The 23984-nt window shown below is 42.6% G+C and overlaps 14 protein-coding genes across 14 annotated transcripts; 6 read left to right on the forward strand and 8 right to left on the reverse strand.

The window, feature by feature from the left end:
* Positions 1 to 1919: 1919 nt before the first annotated feature.
* LOC120429916 (adult cuticle protein 1-like) lies at positions 1920 to 2424 on the forward strand. The gene is made up of 2 exons (XM_039595009.2): positions 1920 to 1925; positions 1993 to 2424. The coding sequence occupies exons 1-2, from the start codon at positions 1920 to 1922 to the stop codon at positions 2395 to 2397; spliced, it is 411 nt and encodes a 136-aa protein (XP_039450943.1). The 3' UTR covers positions 2398 to 2424.
* Positions 2425 to 2493: 69 nt separating this feature from the next.
* LOC120429915 (adult cuticle protein 1-like) lies at positions 2494 to 3049 on the reverse strand. The gene is made up of 2 exons (XM_039595008.2): positions 3006 to 3049; positions 2494 to 2943 (listed from the first exon to the last, which is right to left on the reverse strand). Exons 1-2 carry the CDS (start codon positions 3009 to 3011, stop codon positions 2494 to 2496), a joined length of 456 nt encoding a protein of 151 aa, XP_039450942.1. The 5' UTR covers positions 3012 to 3049.
* Positions 3050 to 3497: 448 nt separating this feature from the next.
* LOC120429914 (uncharacterized) lies at positions 3498 to 4054 on the forward strand (the record flags this gene model as incomplete). Its single annotated transcript, XM_039595007.2, has 1 exon — positions 3498 to 4054. A coding segment is annotated over one exon (432 nt), but the record flags the coding sequence as incomplete, so codon positions are not given.
* On the reverse strand, positions 3986 to 4895 carry LOC120429922 (uncharacterized). The gene is made up of 2 exons (XM_039595016.2): positions 4763 to 4895; positions 3986 to 4701 (listed from the first exon to the last, which is right to left on the reverse strand). The coding sequence occupies exons 1-2, from the start codon at positions 4766 to 4768 to the stop codon at positions 4015 to 4017; spliced, it is 693 nt and encodes a 230-aa protein (XP_039450950.1). The 5' UTR covers positions 4769 to 4895; the 3' UTR covers positions 3986 to 4014.
* A 526-nt stretch (positions 4896 to 5421) lies between these two features.
* Positions 5422 to 6067, reverse strand: LOC120429923 (adult cuticle protein 1-like). Its single transcript, XM_039595017.2, has 2 exons — positions 5992 to 6067; positions 5422 to 5935 (listed from the first exon to the last, which is right to left on the reverse strand). Exons 1-2 carry the CDS (start codon positions 5995 to 5997, stop codon positions 5486 to 5488), a joined length of 456 nt encoding a protein of 151 aa, XP_039450951.1. The 5' UTR covers positions 5998 to 6067; the 3' UTR covers positions 5422 to 5485.
* Positions 6068 to 6404: 337 nt separating this feature from the next.
* On the forward strand, positions 6405 to 7115 carry LOC120429933 (adult cuticle protein 1-like). The gene is made up of 2 exons (XM_039595027.2): positions 6405 to 6527; positions 6587 to 7115. The coding sequence occupies exons 1-2, from the start codon at positions 6522 to 6524 to the stop codon at positions 7037 to 7039; spliced, it is 459 nt and encodes a 152-aa protein (XP_039450961.1). The 5' UTR covers positions 6405 to 6521; the 3' UTR covers positions 7040 to 7115.
* A 1294-nt stretch (positions 7116 to 8409) lies between these two features.
* On the reverse strand, positions 8410 to 9280 carry LOC120429928 (cuticle protein 16.5-like). Its single transcript, XM_039595022.2, has 2 exons — positions 9120 to 9280; positions 8410 to 9055 (listed from the first exon to the last, which is right to left on the reverse strand). The coding sequence occupies exons 1-2, from the start codon at positions 9123 to 9125 to the stop codon at positions 8555 to 8557; spliced, it is 507 nt and encodes a 168-aa protein (XP_039450956.1). The 5' UTR covers positions 9126 to 9280; the 3' UTR covers positions 8410 to 8554.
* Positions 9281 to 9798: 518 nt separating this feature from the next.
* Positions 9799 to 10661, forward strand: LOC120429927 (cuticle protein 16.5-like). The gene is made up of 2 exons (XM_039595020.2): positions 9799 to 9950; positions 10013 to 10661. Exons 1-2 carry the CDS (start codon positions 9945 to 9947, stop codon positions 10523 to 10525), a joined length of 519 nt encoding a protein of 172 aa, XP_039450954.1. The 5' UTR covers positions 9799 to 9944; the 3' UTR covers positions 10526 to 10661.
* Positions 10662 to 11702: 1041 nt separating this feature from the next.
* Positions 11703 to 12437, reverse strand: LOC120429930 (adult cuticle protein 1-like). The gene is made up of 2 exons (XM_039595024.2): positions 12334 to 12437; positions 11703 to 12270 (listed from the first exon to the last, which is right to left on the reverse strand). The coding sequence occupies exons 1-2, from the start codon at positions 12337 to 12339 to the stop codon at positions 11839 to 11841; spliced, it is 438 nt and encodes a 145-aa protein (XP_039450958.1). The 5' UTR covers positions 12340 to 12437; the 3' UTR covers positions 11703 to 11838.
* A 2576-nt stretch (positions 12438 to 15013) lies between these two features.
* LOC120429929 (cuticle protein 16.5-like) lies at positions 15014 to 15819 on the forward strand. The gene is made up of 2 exons (XM_039595023.2): positions 15014 to 15148; positions 15213 to 15819. Exons 1-2 carry the CDS (start codon positions 15143 to 15145, stop codon positions 15711 to 15713), a joined length of 507 nt encoding a protein of 168 aa, XP_039450957.1. The 5' UTR covers positions 15014 to 15142; the 3' UTR covers positions 15714 to 15819.
* A 2627-nt stretch (positions 15820 to 18446) lies between these two features.
* Positions 18447 to 19026, reverse strand: LOC120429912 (adult cuticle protein 1-like). Its single transcript, XM_039595006.2, has 2 exons — positions 18928 to 19026; positions 18447 to 18872 (listed from the first exon to the last, which is right to left on the reverse strand). The coding sequence occupies exons 1-2, from the start codon at positions 18931 to 18933 to the stop codon at positions 18543 to 18545; spliced, it is 336 nt and encodes a 111-aa protein (XP_039450940.1). The 5' UTR covers positions 18934 to 19026; the 3' UTR covers positions 18447 to 18542.
* Positions 19027 to 19605: 579 nt separating this feature from the next.
* LOC128092996 (uncharacterized) lies at positions 19606 to 20110 on the reverse strand. Its single transcript, XM_052708322.1, has 2 exons — positions 20004 to 20110; positions 19606 to 19951 (listed from the first exon to the last, which is right to left on the reverse strand). Exons 1-2 carry the CDS (start codon positions 20007 to 20009, stop codon positions 19616 to 19618), a joined length of 342 nt encoding a protein of 113 aa, XP_052564282.1. The 5' UTR covers positions 20010 to 20110; the 3' UTR covers positions 19606 to 19615.
* Positions 20111 to 20249: 139 nt separating this feature from the next.
* Positions 20250 to 20945, forward strand: LOC120429911 (shematrin-like protein 1). The gene is made up of 2 exons (XM_039595005.2): positions 20250 to 20309; positions 20374 to 20945. Exons 1-2 carry the CDS (start codon positions 20304 to 20306, stop codon positions 20899 to 20901), a joined length of 534 nt encoding a protein of 177 aa, XP_039450939.1. The 5' UTR covers positions 20250 to 20303; the 3' UTR covers positions 20902 to 20945.
* Positions 20946 to 23302: 2357 nt separating this feature from the next.
* Positions 23303 to 23972, reverse strand: LOC120429910 (shematrin-like protein 1). Its single transcript, XM_039595004.2, has 2 exons — positions 23935 to 23972; positions 23303 to 23870 (listed from the first exon to the last, which is right to left on the reverse strand). Exons 1-2 carry the CDS (start codon positions 23938 to 23940, stop codon positions 23343 to 23345), a joined length of 534 nt encoding a protein of 177 aa, XP_039450938.1. The 5' UTR covers positions 23941 to 23972; the 3' UTR covers positions 23303 to 23342.
* Positions 23973 to 23984: the final 12 nt, after the last annotated feature.

Here is a 23984-nt window from a genome sequence, read left to right on the forward strand (position 1 = left end):
CTTAGCCATCTATTAAACTAGTAAATCTGTTGCTCTTAAACATTCAAATTATATTCATCACACTCGTTATTCCCAGGACCCTAGAAGTTTGTCACCTGCTTCGAACCAATTATAATCCATTTAAGTCTCCTGGGGCGGCTAATCCCTGTCCCCTACCCACAATCGTGTGTTAGATAAGAGCTCTTAGAGTATATTTTAATCGTGCCTGGCAAAAATACGTCACAGTCAATTACCACGCAGCGGCGGCGGTTGCAGCAATTAACAGAACCAGCAGAGTAATTGAATAATAGTTATTTAACCATAGGACAACTTTTCACTACATTCTGTGACAGTTATGGCTAAAGTTGTCATACGGGGCGGAGTGCTGGTTGGTAGTGACCACGGTCACCGCCGTAGAACCGTTGACATTGAAAAAGTTACTGTCCGTCCACTGCAGCAGCACAATTGTTTGGCCTCACGATGGTACAAGGCTTGTTCTCTATAATTACAGGGCTGATACGAGCTATTTACATCACGTATGACATTGGTACAGTATAGGTAAGATAAAATAATCAAATTTGAGTTTGGAAAAAATATTAATCGTTGTAAATTCATAGAACATAAAAAAAATGTTAAAATGATTATTTTTTTAATTTCCGTAAAATTTAAAAAATATCTCTTCTAATTTGAAAAAAATGTCTTGACAATTCCCCACCATACTGTAACTACCGCCTGACGGAAATATTTGCATCGGGCGGGCAAGACTGATCACAGAATTAGATCACGGTCCTCCCCCCATCCCCCGAAGGGACAGGCACCACGCCAGAAGTTCCCGAGCGGGCGCGAAAGTGAAAACAGAACCGGTAATGATACCCACGGTCGTCGGTGCAACTATTCTTGAACCAAATCGACCAGCGAAACTCATAAATATTCACCCAAGTTGCTACAAGTTACCGGCATGTAAGACGAGGTGGTGCAGTAAAAAATATTTGAAAAAAAAATATATTATTAAGTTTTTTTGACAATTCTCAATTTCAAAAACAATGATTTTAAATCTCATAGAAAGATAACACGTTTCGACCATCTAATATATTCAGCAGAAATTCATTTCAAGATAATTTTTGACTGTGATTCTAGGGTGATGGTGGCAAAAACAACTACACCACACACTAATCGCGAAAAATACCTTCTGGTCCAAGGATCGAGCAATGTGGTCAACAAATGTGTTGGAGTCCCTTTTACCCTGTGTGAAACCGTGTTGGACACTAATGACAGGATGTCAGAAAAATATTTGTCCTCGCGTAGTGATGGATATGAAATAATAAATCAATCGTTTTGACATAAGCAATGAGTGATAAAATCTTCTTGCAAATTTATTTCATTCAAATGAACACAAGAGAGAAGTTCTTGCAATTATAATTGAAAAAAAATCCTTCAAATCAGAAAAGACGAAAAACTTTAGGAAAAAGTTTTTTTCATGATTTAATTATTATTTTGATAAGTTTTTATTGTAGCATTACTATAAAAATGAATATAGCATTTTGGGATACATTTTGTTTCAAAAATTTGAGGCCTGGGCATGAAATTAGATTCAGTTTTTTTTAACTTACAACAACAACAATCATTGGATCGGTTAAATGAACACCAAAACAGTGCACAAATATGCAATTATGATCACAAAGTTAGTATCAAATATAGTTTGCTCAACAATAAACATCTGCCCAATTAAAAGCGTATGCTCATCTCATTGCTGTACGATGATCGCTACGAAATTAATCCATGCTGCTAATTGATGCTTCTCATCTTGCAGTGCATTTGAAACTAATTAAAATCATGGTTTGAATTAAAATATAAATATTCGGACTTCTGGCAAACCAACTAAGTAGAGAATCGGACATCACTGAGAGAACATCGAATCTTTTATTATAAACATTTCCAAAATGAAGGTAAATTTGGTTGGAAATAATTTGAACAAGCTCATAAAATTTGAAAAAACTGACTCCAAAATTTTAGTGCATCACCCCGGTCGTCTTCTTAATTGCTGTTGCCCACTGTGCCTACGTTCCCGCACCAGCCCCACTTTGTGTTCTACCTATCAACAGCGGACTGCACCACGGCCCTAACGGTCCAACCCTGGTGCAATCCAACGATCACCACAGCTGGACCCAAGCCCAAGCGGCAGCCTCCAGCAATGCTGCCTATTGGGTCCACAACAATCACCACGGATGGAACCCTGTGCTGTCCCCACCACCTCCATCGGCTACCTTCCAAGATCACCAACAGTCTGGACATCACAGCCGTCCTGCGGCCATGTACGTAGCGGCCAATCCCGGTGCCGTCCACAAGGCACCCCTGCCGGGACATAGCGTCAACCAGCAGTCGCTGAACTTGGCGCCGGCACCGGGGACTGGATATTGAATGAAGAGCTGAATTTCTTTCAATTTTATGAGCGAATAAATGACCACTTGCAATTTGAAATAATTCAATCAATTTATTTACAAGACATCTCACGATTTACAGAGTTCCTGGAGCCGGGGCCAGGTTCAGGGACTTTTGGTTGACGACATGTCCGGCCAGTGGGGCCTTGTGGACAGCTCCACGGTTGGCTGCGACGTACGTGGCCGAATGCTGAACTGGGGCAGCGATCACGGCAGCGGAGTGTCCGTGATGGTAGTTATCGTAGTAGTGGCCAGAGTTGTAGGTCACGGCCGCCGGGATGTGATGTCCGGCGTAGTTGTGGCCATCGTAATGGTTGTAAGCCGAGACAATTGGGGCAATCGGGTGAGCGTGGTGGACGGCAGAGGCGTAAGCCCAGCTATGAGGGTCGTTGGACTGGACAACGGTTGGTCCGCCGTGATGGGCGGCGTATGTTACCACTGGAGCGACGGCATATCCCTGATGAGCGTACGGGACGTAGGAAGCTTCGGTCACAGCAAGGGCCACCAGGACAACAGCTGCGATGCACTGGAATAAAATAGTTTAAATTTAATCGATTGAATCTACGTGAATCAAAATATTAAAACAACCTTCATGACTGTAATATAGCTTTGCTTTGCTTGACACGTTTGGGCAAATGATGAATTTGATATGATTGACTGATCTACTAAATTATCTATGACTCCCAAACAACTGAGACACATTCTAATTTGCTTTTGAATAAACGAAAGTCGTAAATCTATTTTAATGGTCGCATCCTATTCACCTGCAAAAACTTGAAGTGAAACGCACTCATTAGATTTATTGCTTTGCAGCTTGGGTCATTAAAAGTGTTTAGCCGCTAATTGGTGTATAGTATCAAATCAGGCTTAGTTGCATCGTTATCATTTTTGCTCCAAATTTATCGTGTTTCGGTGATTGTTGGAAAGGATCTTTCAAAAGTATTGAAGATATAAATTGGCACCAATTTGTCAATTGCAGTCAGAGTACAATCAGAGTCCATCTCGTCAAGTCACAGACTGTTCCAAAATTCAACAATGAAGGTAAGAATCAATTAGGAAATTTTTGAAACATCTATCTCTTTCCAGTGTATTGTAGCTGTAGTCATCGTGGCCCTTGCGGTCGCCGAAGCTTCCTACGTCCCGTACGCCCACCAAGGATACGCCGTCGCTCCAGTGGTGACTTACGCCAACGCACATCACGGACCAACCGTTGTCCAGTCCAACGATCCTCACAGCTGGGCATACGCCTCTGCCATCCACAATGGCTACCAAGCCCCAATTGTGTCGGCCTACAACAACCACTGGGATGTCCCCGCGACCGTTACCTACAACTCTGGCCACTACTACGATAACTACCATCATGGACACTCCGCTGCCGTGATCGCTGCCCCAGTTCAGCACTCGGCCACGTACGTCGCCGCCAACCGTGGAGCTGTCCACAAGGCCCCACTCGCTGGACATGCCGTCAACTTAAAGTCCTTGAACTTGGCCCCAGCTCCTGGAACTTTGTGAAGCGCTTTTAAGCTTATGTTGTAAATATTTTTCGGACCTACTGAATAAAAGATTCCTTTCTGTAACATAGATAACGTTTATTCATCTAACCAATCACAACCGGCGAAGCCGGTAAGTAGTTACTAAACCCGTACCCATACAATCCCGTCCCGTAGAACGTTCCATACTTCCACGGATCCACCGATCCGAGGTTCGCCTGAACGACGGTTTTCTGTACCGGAACAGTCGGAACCTGGTAGGCAGCGTTAACCGCTGCAACCACCGACCACGGATTCCACGGATGGTTCCAGGACGCGTACAAATTTTTCGCCGCTCCCGGAAACTTGTACCCTTCGTTGTTCGCCTGGACTACCGTTGGCCGGTGTCCGTCGTGGAACACATACGTTCCCGAGATGGGAGCAGGCGCCACTGCTGGAACTGGCGGAGGAGCAGCAACCAGGGCTTGGGCAAGTTTGTGTCCGCCATTGTTAGCTTGAACTACCGTTGGACGGTGACCATCGTGGAAGGCGTACGTCCCGGAAACGGGCACGGGAACTGCCGCGGGAGGTGCACCGTGCGGAAACTTGAAGCCATCGTTGTTTGCTTGCACTACCGTTGGTTTGTGGCCATCGTGATATGAGTAAGTCCCCGAGAAAGGCACCGGCGGTGCCGGAGCCACAAACGGGTTGTACCAGTTGAACGGAGACCACGCGGTGTACGGATTATATCCGTGGTAGAACGGATGGTACGGCGATCCGTTGACAACTGCGAAAAGTAGAAGAGCAATGAATCCCTACAAGTAGAACGTTTATTGACTATTGATATTTTAGAAACTTGAAAGAACTTATCAGTACCTTCATGTTGGTTCGCACTTTGCCACCGACAATCACTCTTTGATAGCGATTTGTCAGTGATCTTGCGTTTATATATAGGTTATTAAAATGCCAAAGAAATCTGGTTTAGCAAGGGGTCACACATTGTGACAAAGAAAGGAAGTCAACCTGTTAGGGGCGCTCCATTCTGGTCCACCTAGAACGGATTTCAACTTGGTCCGAGTCAATTATTCCACCCTGCGAGAGAGTGAGTCAACCATGCCATGTGGGGTCCGCCCTGTTCAAGTTCCAGAACAAGAATGACTACCGTCTGCCGTTCAGACGATAATGGGGGGTTCCTAATCGGTGTATGGTGCAATTTGCATATTACCTGTAACAGACCCGCTCAAACGATCTCTCACTTAAGTGGAGTTTGTTTTCAGATTTCCTCCAGAACGTTCCATTTTACTTTCGCACCTTTGAGTTTGTCCGCGCATGTGCGACTAATAAGCTCATTCGAAATCACCCATCAGATTATGGTGTACATTAGCGCTACTGTGCTGCCTGGGGAGGTTTCACTGTCAATTGGACCGAGACAGCGACGTCCAAGCCGGACGTTAAGTGGTCATGACAATTCAAAGCAATTGGGAACCATCTGGGTCAGACTCGAGTGGGTTTGTTTGGAGAAGAAATTACGCAAGTTCACTTTGCTAAAAATCATTTATTACGCACATATATACAGGGAGGTATCACAGAATCTGGAACTTACAGGGTTCCTGGAGCCGGGGCCAGGTTCAGGGACTTCTGGTTGACGGCGTGTCCGGCGAGTGGGGCCTTGTGGACAGCTCCACGGTTGGCGGCAACGTACGTGGCCGAGTGCTGGACTGGGGCAGCGATCACGGCAGCAGCGTGTCCATGATGGTGGTTATCGTAGTAGTGGCCAGCATCGTAGGTCACGGCCGCCGGGATATGATGTCCAGCGTAGTTGTGGCCATCGTAATGGTTGTAGGCCGAGACAATTGGGGCAACCGGGTGAGCGTGGTGGACGGCAGAGGCGTAGGCCCAGCTGTGAGGGTCGTTGGACTGGACAACGGTTGGTCCGCCGTGATGGGCGGCGTAGGTCACCACTGGAGCGACGGCGTATCCCTGATGAGCGTACGGGACGTACGAAGCTTCGACAGCGATGGCAAGGGCAGCCATGACTACTGCGATGCACTGTGTAGAAAAAATAAGTTTAGAAATTGATCACACCTTCTTGATACCTTTCTTACCTTCATGATGTTTTTGAGGTTTGGTTTTGGGGTGACCTACGAACAAGTTGAATGATAAGCTGATAATGATTCTGTCTACAACTAACTTCAGTATTTATACCAAATTGGAAGTCAGCTTCAATCTCTAAACCCAAACTTAAATTGGAATCAAACCCCAAAACAGAAGCGACAATTAGTGAAGGCATCTTAGCTATGTTCCGCTCTTCAATGATCCATAGCCGCGATTTTTGTCATAGCCATGTGTACAACCTAGTGTACAATCCATTGCTTGATACAGATCTTACGAGCAGTTTATCACATAAATATGTGCTGCTAGCTAGAGATACAGGGAGGTATCTCTGCTAGCTAAAAGTGAAGGTAGTTTGGCGAATTGAAAGTGGAACAATAAATTTTGGAGGTATGTCCCAAAATTTGAGCCTTCGCTATCAAATTTCGTTCAGTATAAAAACTCAACACTACTGACACTTTAAATCATTCCCATCTCAAGTTTCAACTCAACCGGTTCAACTTCAAAACCCAAAACACCAATCATGAAGGTAATTAGCTCATTACAACCAAATTACAAACTTCTGACAAGTGCCTCTACCTCTTTCAGTGCATCGCAGCTGTAGTCATGGTGGCCCTTGCCGTCGCTGCCGAAGCTTCCTACGTCCCGTACGCTCATCAGGGATACGCCGTCGCTCCAGTGGTGACCTACGCCGCCCATCACGGCGGACCAACCGTTGTCCAGTCCAACGACCCTCACAGCTGGGCCTACGCCTCTGCTGTCCACCACGCTCACCCGATTGCCCCAATTGTCTCGGCCTACAACCATTACGATGGCCACAACTACGCCGGACATCACATCCCGGCGGCCGTGACCTACGATGCTGGCCACTACTACGATAACCACCATCATGGACACGCTGCTGCCGTGATCGCTGCCCCAGTCCAGCACTCGGCCACGTACGTCGCCGCCAACCGTGGAGCTGTCCACAAGGCCCCGCTCGCCGGACATGCCGTCAACCAGAAGTCGCTGAACCTGGCACCGGCTCCGGGAACTTTGTAAATTTTGTGACTCAAGTTACCTGTACGTAAATGTGATAAATTATAAAGATTGCAAATGAACATAGCGTAAAAAAGTATCAGCCACCGAAAATTTTTTGAACATTATTTGAAATCATCCCCACATCTCTAGAAGATCAGAAGAAACCTAAACTGATGAAAACATTCAGCCGCTCCGTGATATCAACATTAACAACTCAATCAATTCCAGTTCAGAGATGACCGATAAGCCACACAATCGACTGGGTAATGTTCCTCTTGCTCCAAGCAATTCCAATCGATTTGCTCGAATGATTATTGACTTAGATTGAATTTCCAATAGTGGGAACCAGGCCTCTCTCGGTAAATAGTCCATTGAACTGCTGGTTCCAAGGTCATTTCGTCACTTTGAATTGAAGTGCAATTGGACCCTAATGATACAGTTGTACAAATTTGAGTAGCTTTTTACAACCTATTGAATGAGAGAACGATTCATTTGAATGTCAATCGGACAATCAATTGCAGTTGCTAAAACTGTATCTGAATTGAAGAGAAAGAGTGAATATTGCAGGGCAACCAATAATTTAATCTGTTTATCGAAATTTCAATCAATTTTTTTTTGTTGATATATCTGAATGTTTTTTTTTATTTTATTTTTATTATACGCATTCTACCACTTTTAGTGGAATTGATTGATGACAATAATCATTTCAAATTTATGGAAACCATCCACAAGCGGAGAAAACACTTTTGTGAAAACGAGCAGGGGATTAAGGATCACCATGTAGTCTAATAGGATATTTTTTGAAAGCAAACAAAAAAGAAATTGTTGTGCTACTGAACGAGGGAATATCACAAAATTTTTAGATGAGCCAAAACGTGCTAAGTGTGATTATCGACGCAGGAGATTGCATTTAAATTAGTTTTCAGTTCCTTAAAATCTAATGTATAAAAATTCGTAAAAATAAAAACAATCCAGATACAAGTTTTACTATCAGATTTTTTTGACGATTTTAAGGTGGCATAAACTTTGAAAAATATTAGCAATAGCAAAGCATATCTTGATTGTGAATTCGGATATATTTTTTCTGAGATTTGAAAACTTATTTCATTGTTATATTACCCCTTAATTTTAAAACAAATGTGTATCTGATTTAATTATTTTTGAATGAAGACAAAACATGCTTGCTTGTGAAAAATAAGCAAAAATATAAATTATGAAAGAAATCATGTTTTGTCTTCACTCAAAAATAATTAAATCAGATACACATTTGTTTAAAAATTAAGGGGTAATATAACGGTGAAATAAGTTTTCAAATGTTAGAAAAAATATATCCAAATTCACAATCAAGATATACTTGTACAGGTCAAAAAAATCTAAATAATGCAAACATATTTTTTGCTGTATAAAAATCTATTTTTTATTCAATTCAAATAGAAAACATGACTTTGACGATAGTTGACTTTCTTTAAAAACATGAAATACAATTAACGGTATGTATTCCGTTTCCGATCACAGCTCACAAAACAAGCAATCGCTTTACAGGGTTCCCGCAGCTGGTTCCAGGTTCAGCGACTGCTGGGACACGGCATGTCCGGCGAGTGGGGCATCATGGACGGCTCCACGGTTGGCGGCCACATAGCGAGCTTCCTTCTGGGCGTACACGGCCACGGCGGGCTGGGCAACAACGGTGGCAGCTGGGGCCACAACTGGGGTAGCTTCAACGACCTCGGAGTCGACGGAGTAACGGACGGCCGGGGCAGCAGCGTAGGCCACCGGAGCAGCATACTGGGGAACGACGGAGTTCTGGACATAGGTCGTGGCCACTGGGGCGGTGTATCCGGAGTAGGCAGAGTAGGCAACTGGAGCGGCGGCGTAGGTGGTGTACGGAGCAGCGGCGTAGGTCACCGGAACCGAAGCGACGTACCGTGGGGCCACGTTCTGCTGGACAACGGTGGTGTGGGGAGCCGAGTAGGCCAGCGGGACGTAACCTCCCTCAGCAACAACGGCCAAAGCCATCATGACTACAGCTGCGATGCACTGTTTAAAAAAGACGTAAGAAATGATAAGCTGATGTTCCTTCGAGACTTGGCCAAATTCTTACCTTCATGATTGTTGTTTGGGTGGAGATCGGATTGATCGTTACAGTTGAAGATTTGGGTGAGTTCTGATAGCTTGTTGGTCAAAATCTACTCCTTTATATTTAGAATGATTGCGTTGAGTGTTCTTGTCATCTCGTCCAAGAAATCGTAGTAAAAAATACTAAAAATTGTATTTCGATCCATGAGCAAAAAATGGTTTGAGCGTTCGTTTTATGATCTCACTTCTTAAACTAGTTGCGACTATATATCGCTGGTTCTATTTTGCACCCATATATCGAGTGAGAAGGTTTTTTCAGTTGTTGGCATTTGCTGGCATTATTTTGGGTGGCACCGACTAGCTGTTGGGGCAATTAACCTTTCAGTTGTTCGACATGCAAATTTGTCATTTCATTACAGTTAGATTCATGTTTATTGAATTGAAGAATAAAAATAGAAATGTGATGATTATTAAAAATTAGGATTTAAATAAAATATGATTTCTAAATTTAATTTTAAACCACCGACCACATGTAGTTTCGAGAACACCCACAAGATTCATCATGCGTGTCAGCCAGGCTACTCCCGAACGCTAGGAGCAAAGCAAAAAAATGGTGGTATAACGCACTGAAACTTATTTTTTGCTACTCCCGAATTGCTTCGACTTTATAGAACCATTTGGTAACCAGTTCTAATGACTGGTTTTTGGTTCTGGAGCATCCAACCACAAATCTCTCGGTAAGGGTATAAAAGTCAACTTTGAATCTCCTTTGAAGACAGACCTTGACAGCACTCGCTTCAATCAGTATCAGTTCGTCCTTCAGCGACCAAACCCTCAGAAATCAATAATCATGAAGGTAAGTTTGTGGGAGTTTAAATTTTGTAATAAAAAACTAATGTGTCTCCAAATTTAAAACAGTGCATCGCAGCTGTAGTCATGATGGCTTTGGCCGTTGTTGCTGAGGCAAACACCGTCGCTTATTCCGTCCCGCTGGCCTACTCGGCTCCCCACACCACCGTTGTCCAGCAGAACGTGGCCCCACGGTACGTCGCTTCGGTTCCGGTGACCTACGCCGCTGCTCCGTACACCACCTATGCCGCCGCTCCAGTTGCCTACTCTGCCTACTCCGGATACACCGCCCCAGTGGCCACGACCTACGTCCAGAACTCCGTCGTTCCCCAGTATGCTGCTCCGGTGGCCTACGCTGCTGCCCCAGCCGTCCGTTACTCCGTCGACTCCGAAGTCGTTGAAGCTACCCAAGTTGTGGCCCCAGCTGCCACCGTTGTTGCCCAGCCCGCCGTGGCCGTGTACGCCCAGAAGGAAGCTCGCTATGTGGCCGCCAACCGTGGAGCCGTCCATGATGCCCCACTCGCCGGACATGCCGTGTCCCAGCAGTCGCTGAACCTGGAACCAGCTGCGGGAACCGTTTAAATTCCGTGTTGCTTGCGAAGAACTGATCCCAACCCTGATACTGACCCCAATGCAACTTAATATTGCATTGCAATTTAGTGATATATTTTAAGAAACAAGTCAAGTCGAATAAATGCTGTTTGTTTGTAATTTAAAATTTATTTTCTTTCACTTACAATAAGCAGTTTGCATAACGTAATCATAATAGCGTTCATGAACTTAAGTTTCACAGAGAAACCTATTTAATTGTGATCTGATTTTTTCTTCAAAATTGCCTATGAACAAACTTTAGCTTGTTTCCCTATTTCAATTACACTGTCTAGTTTATTCAAACAGATTTTTTTCTGAGATTTTGGCAATTATTATTGCAAATTTATGTTCCTATTGTTTATTTCGTGTGAATCTCTTTCAAGAAATCATGATAATGGGCAATGTTACATCTGAAAATGGTTACAAAATTTGTGGCAATAAATATGCTATTTCTTATCAGACAGATCATTTTTTGTTCGTGTGTATGTAACTGCGACTATGGGCCAAATATGAACAAAATCGGTCGACAATAGTTCATTGATACTCGATGTTAGTTTGACAAAAATCGTCAAAATGCATAGAAAAGCTCATTTTTCTGGAATTTGTCAGAAAGTGACGCTGCCTACATTCAAAAATCTCTTTAATTTTTTTAGGAAATTCAATACTCTTTAATACAATACATTGTCAAACGAACTAAATCTGTATAATAGAATGTAACAAAATGAGTCAATTTTGCGGGCATTTCAGGGCAAAAACTGATTTTACGTGTTAGGTCCTGTCGCAACCAATCAAGCTCATATTTGGGATTTTGGCTCAGTACACCTAGGGGATCATTCCCTGAAATGCCCGCAAAATTGAACCATATTGTTACATCCTACAATACCTATCCAAGCTATGGACGGTTAAAAAAAAGTTTGGCGAACATTTTAACTTCAATCTCGAGTAACTATCAATGGCTTTTTGACCAAATTTTCAAATTTGGTCCAGAAGCTTAAATGAACCCAAAATTTTCTCTATATCGGATGATTAATAGAAAAAGTTCAGGCCTTTTGGATGCTCAAATTTTCGTTAAATCGAGATCTTTTTTGGGATTTTACTGAGCACACTGAGTCTGAGTCAGTATTAAATAAATCTTATGTAATTGATATTGAAAGAAAAAAATAATAAATTTTAAATTACAAACAAACAGCATTTATTCGACTTGACATGTTTCTTAAACTAAATCACTAAATTGCAACACAACATTTAATTGCATTGGGATCAGTATCAGGGTCCGAATCAGTTTTTTGCTAGCAACAAAAAATTTAAACGGTTCCGGCAGCTGGTTCCAGGTTCAGCGACTGCTGGGACACAGCATGTCCGGCGAGTGGGGCATCATGGACGGCTCCACGGTTGGCGGCCACATAGCGAGCTTCCTTCTGGGCGTACACGGCCACGGCGGGCTGGGCAACAACTGTGGCAACTGGGGCAGCAGCGTAGGCCACCGGAGCGGCATACTGAGGAACGACGGCGTTCTGGACGTAGGTCGTGGCCACTGGGGCGGTGTATCCGGAGTAGGCAGAGTAGGCAACTGGAGCGGCGGCGTAGGTCACCGGAACCGAAGCGACGTACCGTGGGGCCACGTTCTGCTGGACAACGGTGGTGTGGGGAGCCGAGTAGGCCAGCGGGACGGAATAAGCGACGGTGTTTGCCTCAGCAACAACGGCCAAAGCCATCATGACTACAGCTGCGATGCACTGTTTGAAATTTGAACACAAATTAGTTTTTTATCAAAAAAAAATAAACTCCCACTAACTTACCTTCATGATTATTGATTTCTGAGGGTTTGGTCGCTGAAGGACGAACTGATACTGATTGAAGCGAGTGCTGTCAAGGTCTGTCTTCAGTGGAGATTCTGAGAAGACTTTTATACCCTTACCGAGAGATTTGTGGTTGGATGCTCCAGAACCAAAAACCAGTCATTAGAACTGGTTACCAAATGGTTCTATAAAGTCGAAGCAATTCGGGAGTAGCAAAAAATAAGCTTCATTGCGTTATACCACCATTCTTTTGCTTTGCTCCTAGCGTTCGGGAGTAGCCTGGCTGACACGCATGAGGTATCTTGTGGGTGTTCTCAAAACCACTAGCATGATTTGTTTTCTATTCGGGCATTACACATTTTATTAGCTGATTTTGTTCATCTGATCTAATTTTTGAAATACTGCAAAAAAGATATTTTATTTTTCTAAATGCAAATGCAAATATTATTTGAAGTGTATATCCCTCAACTCTGATCAAAGTCGAGGGGGCAAAACATTTTTAAAAAGTATGAAAATTCAAATTACGAGCCATGATATAAACAGTTTAATTTTAATATCAAAGCGTTGACGATTTTTTTGCTATAAGGGTAATTCTCTACCAACTCACACGAAATCGGGAAAAGTTGCCCCGGGGGGTACGACCCCTTCAATTTTTGAACATGCGAAAAAAGAGGTGTTTTTCAATAATTTGCAGCCTGAAACGGTGATGAGATAGAAATTTGGTGTCAAAGGGACTTTTATGTAAAATTAGACGCCCGATTTGATGGCGTACTCAGGATTCCGAAAAAACGTATTTTTCATCGAAAAAAACACAAAAAAAGTTTTAAAAATTCTCCCATTTTCCGTTACTCGACTGTAAAAAAATTTGGAACATGTCATTTTATGGGAAATTTAATGTTCTTTTCGAATCTACATTGACCCAGAAGGGTCATTTTTTCATTTAGAACAAATTTTTTCATTTTAAAATTTCGTGTTTTTTCTAACTTTGCAGGGTTATTTTTTAGAGTGTAACAATGTTCTACAAAGTTGTAGAGCAGACAATTACAAAAAAATGATATATAGACATAAGGGGTTTGCTGATAAACATCACGAGTTATCGCGATTTTACAAAAAAAAGTTTTGAAAAAGTTACTTTTTGCATTTCTCTTTGTTTCGTCGTCCGTGTCTGTCGCGGGTGACCATGAACGGCCATGATCGATGACGACCAACTTTTTCAAAACTTTTTTTCGTAAAATCGCGATAACTCGTGATGTTTATAAGCAAACCCCTTATGTTTATATATCAAAATTTTTGTAATTGTCTGCTCTATAACTTTGTAGAACATTGTTACACTCTTAAAAATAACCCTGCAAAGTTAGAAAAAACACGAAATTTTAAAATGAAAAATTTTGTTCTAAATGAAAAAATGACCCTTCTGGGTCAATGTAGATTCGAAAAGTACATTAAATTTCCCATAAAATGACATGTTCCAAAAAATTTTACAGTCGAGTAACGGAAAATGGGAGAATTTTTAAAACTTTTTAAGTGTTTTTTTCGATGAAAAATACGTTTTTTCGGAATTCTGAGTACGCCATCAAATCGGGCGTCTAATTTTACATAAAAGTCCCTTTGACACCAAATTTCTATCTCATCACCGTTTCAGGCTGCAAATTATTGAAAAACACCTCTTTTTTCGCATGTTCAAAAATTGAAGGGGTCGTACCGCCCCTCCGTCACGAGATATCAAAAAACGGACCTCGGATTCGTGATCAGGGACAAAAGTTACCCCTTAGGACAAAGTTTCACGCAAATCGAAGAGGGGTCGGGGCAACTGCTGTGTGAGTTGGCGGAGAATTACCCATAATAAATTGTTGTTCATGCAAACATGCTAAATAAGATTATCAATGCAGAAAAATGCATTTTAGACTGTTTTCAGTTGATTATACTTCAATTTCCATTCAAATTTTGAAGTTTTTTGAAAAAATATTTTTATGCAACCTGATTTTTCAGAAAAAAGGAGGGACACAAAAAATCAGTTTAAATGTGTATGCTTTAGTTTTTTAAGTACCGTAAACTGGGGTGACTTTGATAGCCTGGGGTGACTTTGATAGGTTTTTCAAATGCCCATCAAATTAATATCTAAACATTTTTGAGAATTTTGAGTATGTAAGCATTAAGGGATAGTTTATTATCGAACATATAGCAAAAATGTGACTGTTACATTGGATGTATCAAAATTAGTGGCCAAATCAAATTTCTATCAATGTCACCCCGGGCTATCAAAGTCACCCCAGTTTACGGTAATTAACATAGTTCTGAAATAATTATTATAGCTTATTTCGATTTTTCAGAATTTACCATGAAAAATTTCAGATTTGTTTCATTTGATCAAACTTCCAATTTTGGTAGGTAGACTCTTCCGCTAAAGCTAATCAATGATGTATTATGCACTTTCGCCGACATGACAAATCGTGCAACTAAAAGGTTAATTGCCTCCACTTTTCGACAACTTTGATGGTACAACCCCCAAAGCTGCTAGCAAATGGCAACCACCCGAAAAATGTTAACACTAGGTATATGAGTGCAGAATAGAACCAGTTTTATATAGCCGTTACTAGTTCAAGAAGTGGGTTCATAAAATAAACGATTATTCTTTTTTTGCGCTTGGATTAAAGAACATTTTTTGTATACGAATTCTTGGGGGAGATGACAAGAGCTCTCAACACAATCATTCTAAATATAAAGGAGTAGATTTTGACCAACAAGCTATCAGAACTCACCCAAATCTTCAACTGTAACGATCAATCCGATCTCCACCCAAACAACAATCATGAAGGTAAGAATTTGGCCAAGTCTCCAAGGAACATCAGCTTATCATTTCTTACGTCTTTTTTAAACAGTGCATCGCAGCTGTAGTCATGATGGCTTTGGCCGTTGTTGCTGAGGGAGGTTACGTCCCATTGGCCTACTCGGCTCCCCACACCACCGTTGTCCAGCAGAACGTGGCCCCACGGTACGTCGCTTCGGTTCCGGTGACCTACGCCGCTGCTCCGTACACCACCTACGCCGCCGCTCCAGTTGCCTACTCTGCCTACTCCGGATACACCGCCCCAGTGGCCACGACCTATGTCCAGAACTCCGTCGTTCCCCAGTATGCTGCTCCGGTGGCCTACGCTGCTGCCCCGGCCGTTCGTTACTCCGTCGACTCCGAGGTCGTTGAAGCTACCCAAGTTGTGGCCCCAGCTGCCACCGTTGTTGCCCAGCCCGCCGTGGCCGTGTACGCCCAGAAGGAAGCTCGCTATGTGGCCGCCAACCGTGGAGCCGTCCATGATGCCCCACTCGCCGGACATGCCGTGTCCCAGCAGTCGCTGAACCTGGAACCAGCTGCGGGAACCCTGTAAAGCGATTGCATCTAAGCTACCTGACCACACCTACAAATCTAAATCAAGTCATCACTAATCCAGAATCCGGTCGAGTTCAATAAATGTAGTTGTACAAAACATATAATCTCGCACCTGTCACATCAAAGAAACGCCTTTCACATCAACCGATGCAAATGATACGCTATCCCGCAACCCTCCAAGATACTGCCGCTAGTGTAATTCGTCGTCCCAGGATTGATACCCGGTAATCAATCAGACTATTAGCACCTCTCACCGGGCAGTTTACATTTCACTCAGTCTGATCTAACGACCGGGGCCACACCTTCCTGGTCGAAACACGGTCATCCAGATAGAACTAACGACTTTATCTTCCAATCAATGTAAGTGCGCGGAAAAGGTGCACTTTACTAGTAAGATTAATGACTGGGAGAGTACCGTTCTCGGAGAGATTACTATCTTTAGACATCCCTCTGGAACGAACGATGTTGCGCGGCGTTATGGTCCAGAAACTTGCAAATCCTGGACACAAAGACCTCTACTGTGACTAATCGATTAATTTAGTTCTGTTGCATTTGTCATAACTCAGTCCAATTGGAGCAACGCAGCTTGCACTACCTGATATCCTTCAAAAGGTGTGCCTCTTGCCAGTAGGTTCAGGAGCAACTTTGTTATTTCCAACCCACGATTAGAACTAGTTTGCAACATTCTACATTTCGAAGTTTCCCTACTCACGGCGTCGAATTACTTCTGAACAACGCAAACAACAATTCGTACCAGATATGTGAACTGGTTTACAAGTTCACACTGTTGTTGCTGTTTGCTGCTGCAAGTTTTGTTTTATCAACACCAGAAATAGGTCAACCCCTATATCAACAGGTTCTAAGGTTCTCACGATAAATCCCGAACTTACGCAACTGACCACAACCTGTGGTACTTGATACGCCCACCCAACTTGACTTGAAGGGAGTGGTCAATTCGATTACGCCAGGACCCGTGGTCACTGGCTGATTACGTTAGCACTTTGCATAAAAGTTCCCCGTGGTTGGGAATTCAACCCCGGTGTTGGTTACGAAATAGTAAACCAGATTCTCGGAATCCGATTGTGTTGCTCGACTGGTCACGTTCAACTTGTCTGGAATATCCTCCCATGGGAATCCGGTTTAGACGGGAATCCTGGATCCCTATACCTCTTCATTCAAACACCCGGAGCTTGCAAAAACGGTAGTACAAATTGCGTGCATGTTTATGCCTCGTCATCGTAAGCCAGCGGACAAATGTCACGATGCTAAAAATAATCCGTTCGTGTAGTCGCGAACAGGATATCTCACCCAACGCAGCTCAATTTGATTTGTGTACGGGGTGGTTGGCTCCACGTACTTGCAGGAAATATGATCTCCATTGCTGATATGCCCGAACAAAAGCGATTCGGTTGGTTCAATTAAAAGTTTGTACAAAAATGAACTATTTAAAAAAAAACAGCTGGAATCAACCAGAAATAAATACTTTACATTTTTTATACCTTCATTATTCAAAAAATATCTAACAATAAATTCAATCAAAATGTGATAAATCTATTATAAAATGCAAATAAAAAATGTTAAGATCAAATCAAAAATAAAACTTTTATATTATTTTAACTTTATCTATTAATTAATAAATCAAATCTAATCGAAATGCAATAATAAAATTGTATAAAAATGTACATCATTATTTTTTTTCATTAGATATCAACAAATCAATTAAAAATTTATTTAATTTAGTATTTGATACTAAGTGTTAGTTCTTTTGAAAGTGTAAATACAATCAATGTCGATTGGAGCGTGCTCAGAGAGCCCAAATCTATCATACATCAAACATACTTTTCAAATTTTATGTGCAATCTTCTCTTTTCATAAACAACAACAATTAAAAAAAATATGATGATAACTTATTTGACTGTTTATAAAATTGATGATTGATGACCTAAATAGTTAAATTAGGTTGATGCAAATATTAAAAAAATAATTTCCAAACCATCATTGAATTAAATTTTTATGAATATTTCAGATTATCTTTTGGAACTTGTCGTTTATTTCGAAAAAATCTCCAAAATATATCTGAAAAGCAAATATGTGTCACCCGGAAACCAGATCGCGCTGACCAGTTCAGTTTTTTGAAATGCATGCACAAAATAATCACCTTCGGGCAAACTTGTCAGGAAGGCGTTGGCTCGCGAGCATTGAAAATCCAGACTGCAGCAAAAAGCAAAAGCATGCAGGACAGGAAAGTGAAAACAAGTTTAATGGATAACATTTGAGTTCATAAAGAAGTGCGGCTTTGCTGAAAGCGCAAACTCTGTCAAATTGTTACCACGACTGGGATTACACCAGAATTCCATACTTTCCATGGGTTCACTGTAGCACCTGTGGATAACCACGAAGTCCAACAAGAATTCCCGATTAAGCCATGCCATGGGAGGAAGGCAATGCTGACCACTACTGTGGTCAACCGAGTGCAGGCCCGACCAAGTGAGACAAACTCGATCGTATACCGAACGACCTTGATATTGTGACAACGGTGAGTAGAATCTACAACCGTACTCCATGAACCAGAGAAGTTGTACGACCAGGTATTGCAAGAAAAGCATTTTAATTGAGGTTTTTCTCTACCGGGTGTGGAAGTGTTGTTCTGGTGCGACGCTCTGAACCCTCACTCGATCGAGAGGGTCACAGATCAACGATTAATTGAAATGCCCGTAGCCAGCTTTGTATGTTCGTTTGTAATGCAATTCATTTATTGAAACTAGAGCTACTGCAACGATCGAAGCATTTTTTTACCCTTTTGCGTGACCGAAGTCAATCAACAATTCTACAGGGTACCAGGGGCCGGGGCTAGGTTGAGCGATTTCTGCGATATCAGATGTCCAGGAAGGGGAGCAGCATGCACGGAACCGCGGTTGGCGGCCACGTACGACGCTGGTCCAGCCAGGGCATGGTGGTGGACAGCTGGAATCGAAATGGCTGCCGGATGACCTGCGGCCAGGGCTAGTGCTGCCGGGCCATACGGATATGGTCCGAGGTCCAGGGCAGCAGCCGGAAGACCCAGATTTGCTTGGATCACGGCAGCGGGTAGGCCGTACGGCAGGATGTACGCTTGGCTTCCGGCAACGATGGCCAGCAGTAGAAGGGCGGCGATGGACTAAAAAAACAAAATTGAAACCAAAAATGGTATTTAAAATATCAAAGAAAATTACCTTCATTTTGAACACAAGGGCTGATTGTTGATAAATCCTGGCTTGATAGACACCTGACGATTTCTGATTAAATGATCTGAATTTTCTTCGGTTTATATACCTAACCCTTCAAGTTGGTTCCCACAGGATTAGAATGGGCAAACATTAAGAAAAGATCTCGGCATGATGAAATTTTCCAATTAGTTGACATTGCGTTCAGTACAGCTGAGTATAGAGAAGTGAACGTGCGTTCTGATGAAATTCCGTTTAGAGCTTACAATCATTCCAGAAATGGTCTTAAAGAGTTAAAATAAAAAAATGAATTTGTGATAAAGTGAACTAAATGTTTCCCGAAAAAAAAAATCGTCTTCTAAAAAAATCTTGAGAAAATATTTAATTTGAATAAACGGTTTAAGTTTTGAAAATAATAATTCAATTGCAGAATAAATTGATTGAAAGATTCAGCTGAACCGTCAATAAAAAAAAGCAATTTGCTCACTATTTTGAAATGTTTTTGGTGAATCTGTGCAACACCGGACGCTCTATGAATTAACCATGAATTTTTGATCAATAGGTCTCCTGACTGTATAACGCAAAGATCTTCATGCCAAAACATAAAATTTGTTGATTTGTCGTGTTACAATTATAATTAAAAGAGTCAGTTTTGAAAATGTTTCAGCAAAAAAATTGTATGTTTTATTCTCAAAATTTACAGCCAGTACTTGTTGGTGTGTCCATAGCCGTATCCACCGTAGTTCCACAGTCCATTATCAATCAGCTTGGCGTTTCCGTAAGCGCCCACAACCGGTGCCGAGTATCCCCAAGCGTTATCATAGACTGGCAGACCACCGTACACTCCAGCAGAATAACCTGGATAGCTGGCCACCGGCGCATAACGATGAGACAGTCCCTTTCCGTACACTCCGTAGGGTGGCCACACCGAGGTGCTCACCGGAACCGGAACCGCTTGGGGAAGCACCGAGGACACGTACGATGGCTCAGCGGCAACAACGGCCAGAGCAATGGCGACAAGGGCGATGAAGATCTGTGGAATGAGAGTGTTAGTCAAAAAAAACTTATTTATTTTAAAATCTTACCTTCATTTTTGAAGTTGCTGATGTTCTTCACTAAGTGACTATAGCAAGCGAATGATGTCAACGACCAGTTTTGCTCTTCATTTATACGATTTCAAACGATGATTGAATTTTGAACTTGAACTTCCATTTACTTGATGATTCATAAATCACATCCTTTGCCAAAAACGATTGTTCCAAACTCTACCACATCAGGACACAAATTTGTTGGCCTATAAAAACGGTAGGCTTGTTCCAAAAAAGTCACAGTTTTATAGCAGCTCATCAAGTATCAAGCCAACAATAAGTCAACCAACTGTAACAATGAAGGTGAGCTATATGGACTTACTGCTAACGAAAATGGCATCAAATAACGATTTTACCCCAATTGCAGATCTTCGTCGCACTCCTGTTCACCACTCTGGCCGTCGCATCGCAGGCATCCTATCTGCCGTCGGCTTGGCCGTACGCCAATGGCTTGAACTCCTGGAACAACTGGAACGGACATCTCGGCTATCCCTATGCCAGTGGTCTGTCCGCAGGTTGGCCAGCGGCCTCTGTCTATGGAGGTCTGTACGGAGGGCATAAGACCGTAGTCCAAGCCAACCTGGGCCATAACGCCTACCCATATGCTGGAGCCTGGTCCGGTGCCGGATGGCCAGCGACTTCCGTCTACGGTGGTCTGTATGGAGGACTGTACGGAGGACACAAGACCGTTGTGCAGGCCAACCTTGGACATGAGGCCGCTTATCCGTGGGGACAGCCATGGGGAACCTACGGAGCAGGTGTGTATGGAGCTGGCTGGGGCCATCACGGACTTGCCCAGACTGTTGTGCCGGTTTCGAAGCAGATTGCGGCCACTCCAGGATCGGTTCATGTTTCCCCAGTCCCAGTTGGTGGCGAGAAGGTCGTTGTGGTTTAAAATTGGAAAAATAGAATCAAATAAAACAACTGATAAATTTTAAATTTGCTTTAGTTTCTCGGATAGTTTTGAAAAAATATTTGGTGTTTTCCTGGTACCAGAAAGACATTTTCATTTTAAAGATTATTTGATTCTTAAAATGGTTTATGATTTTACAAGCTCTTCCCGGCAAACTTCGTCCTGCCCTTTTTTGGTTTCCTGACGTTTCTTGCTTGTATGCTAATTCAGCCTCCTGTGATCAAAATTTGATTTTACGTAGCTTTTCCCATACAATCTGCAGATTTTCCGGAATCGGTTCCAGAGTGGCCAAAGTTGTAATTTTATGGCGTAAGAACCTTCCTTGGACTTTTACGAACCCAACGCAACAAAAAGCACCTCGCTACGACGCTCCGTATTGAACTGATTCGCGTTCGAACAAAACCGTCGAAATTTTTTATATATAGGGGAAATATACCCATTTTAATCACTCTAAGCCGTTCGACCAATTGTCATCACTTTTGCCGTTTTCCGCTATTAAATAACATTTTCAGATGTATCAACAATGGAGAGTTGCTTGCTCACTTTTATTTGATCTATTTATTACTTTTGAATACTGAAAAACACTTTATAAAAGCTGTAATTCATGATCAAAGTGCTGATAGGCCGATAATAGAAATAAAGCTGAAAAAGGGTATAGTTCCCCTATAGATAATATTTTACAATTCTTTTCATAAAATCAGTTTTCGTCGATTACAAGTTGATCGATTTAGGGTATTTTTCGAAGTTTTTGTGTTTTTTTTTTCTTGTCATTTATTAACATTTGTAGTGCGCCATTGCATCGGAATGCATTGAAACATCACAAGCGTTAAAGCGGCCAGGCCTACTGAGTGTTCGAACAACAACACAATTCTGAATCGACAGGGAGGAAGAAGCGTGGGGACTAGGATGTAACAAAAATGACTTTTTGGCGGGCATTCGGGGGTTTGTTCCGGTGGGCATACTGAGCCCAAATCCCAAATATGAGCTTGATTGGACGTAACAGGAGCTGGCGCTCCGCCCTTCAATTTTAAATGGGATTTAACCCGTAAAAAAAGATTTTTTCAAAAATGTCAATTTTCGAGGCATTTTGGCCACTGAAGCGTTTACCAAAAACATCACTGGCGTGTAGGCCAGATCCTTGCGCATCTTTTGGTATATATAACATTGAAGTTTGGAGCACGCTGGAGCTCGGTACAGACCTTCAAAGTTTGGCATTTTTTCGGAAAACCGGCCCCGGCAAAAAAGATATGCGTCGCGTCTCACGACGCCCGAGACGCCATTTGATTTTGCTGGGACCGATTTTTCGAAAAAAATACCAAACTTTGAAGGTCTGTACCGAGCTCCAGGGTGCTCCAAACTTCAATGTTATATATACCAAAAGATGCGCAAAGATCTGGCCTACACGCCAGTGATGTTTTTGGTAAACGCTTCAGTGGCCAAAATGCCTCGATGGTTTATGATTTTACAATTGTCATTTTTTTTTTTGATTTTACAATTGTCATTTTTGAAAAAATCTTTTTTTACGGGTTAAATCCCATTTAAAATTGAAGGGCGGAGCGCCAGCTCCTGTTACGTCCAATCAAGCTCATATTTGGGATTTGGGCTCAGTATGCCCACCGGAACAAACCCCTGAATGCCCGCCAAAAAGTCATTTTTGTTACATCCTAGTGGGGACACACCACCATACGCTCCGAGATTTGGTTGTATTCGTTGGGAGCACCATGCTAAGAAGGTTTGGTATTCCGGGACCCTCTGGGATGGGACATTGTATTTCCACGAATGCCCTTGACACTATTTGTCGTGGTTATAGCGCCACAACTCGCTCTCTGTAACAGTATTCCTAATTCCTAATTCCAGTCCACGCTCACCAAGTCGTCCTAAATCCAGTCCACGCTTACCAAGTCGTCATGGCATAGTGGTTAGCATTTTTGCTTACCAATCCAAAGGATGGAGGATCGAACCCCGCCTCGAGCGACTTTGATTTTTCGTTCATATTCACATCATTTCAAATTTTGTGTTCTTAACTTTCTCGTTGAGAGCAGATGGGAATCGAACCCAGAACCATTCGCTTACAAAGCGAACACCGTAACCAGTCAGCCACGGCCGCTCCCTCTCTGAAATACTTTCTGTTTCAGCATTGAAATTCAACAAACAAAGAAAAAAAAGTCTTCGAGCAACGCAAATAAAAATAATTAGGATAATGTATCGCAAAAATGACAAGCGAGGTGATATAAAAAAACACTGCTCTGGATTATTAATTTTAATAAAAAAATTCAGGGATGATTATTAGGAAATAAATTTATCGTAATTTTACAAAAGGTAAAATCCATAACGCACGAATGGTTTTGAAAATTTACTTTAATAAAAATAAACGCCGGCTATATCATGTATCAATTGCTTTATTTGATTCTATTTTTCCAATTTTAAACCACAACCACCTTTTCGCCACCAACTGGGACTGAGGCAACATGAACCGATCCTGGAGTGGCCGCAATCTGCTTCGAAACCGGCACAACAGTCTGGGCAAGTCCGTGATGGCCCCAGCCAGCTCCATACACACCTGCTCCGTAGGTTCCCCATGGCTGTCCCCATGGATAAGCGGCCTCATGTCCAAGGTTGGCCTGCACAACGGTCTTGTGTCCTCCGTACAGTCCTCCATACAGACCACCGTAGACGGAAGTCGCTGGCCATCCGGCACCGGACCAGGCTCCAGCATATGGGTAGGCGTTATGGCCCAGGTTGGCTTGGACTACGGTCTTGTGTCCTCCGTACAGGCCTCCATAGACAGAGGCCGCTGGCCAACTTGCGGACAGACCACTGGCATAAGGATAGCCGACATGTCCGTTCCAGTTGTTCCAGGAGTTCAAGCCATTGGCGTACGGCCAAGCCGACGGCAGATAGGATGCCTGCGATGCGACGGCCAGAGTGGTGAACAGGAGTGCGACGAAGATCTGCAATTGGGGTAAAATCGTTATTTGATGCCATTTTCGTTAGCAGTAAGTCCATATAGCTCACCTTCATTGTTACAGTTGGTTGACTTATTGTTGGCTTGATACTTGATGAGC

The sequence above is a fragment of the Culex pipiens genome, chromosome 2 (genome assembly GCF_016801865.2).
Source record: "Culex pipiens pallens isolate TS chromosome 2, TS_CPP_V2, whole genome shotgun sequence".
In the NCBI taxonomy this organism is placed as follows: Eukaryota; Metazoa; Arthropoda; class Insecta; order Diptera; family Culicidae; genus Culex; species Culex pipiens.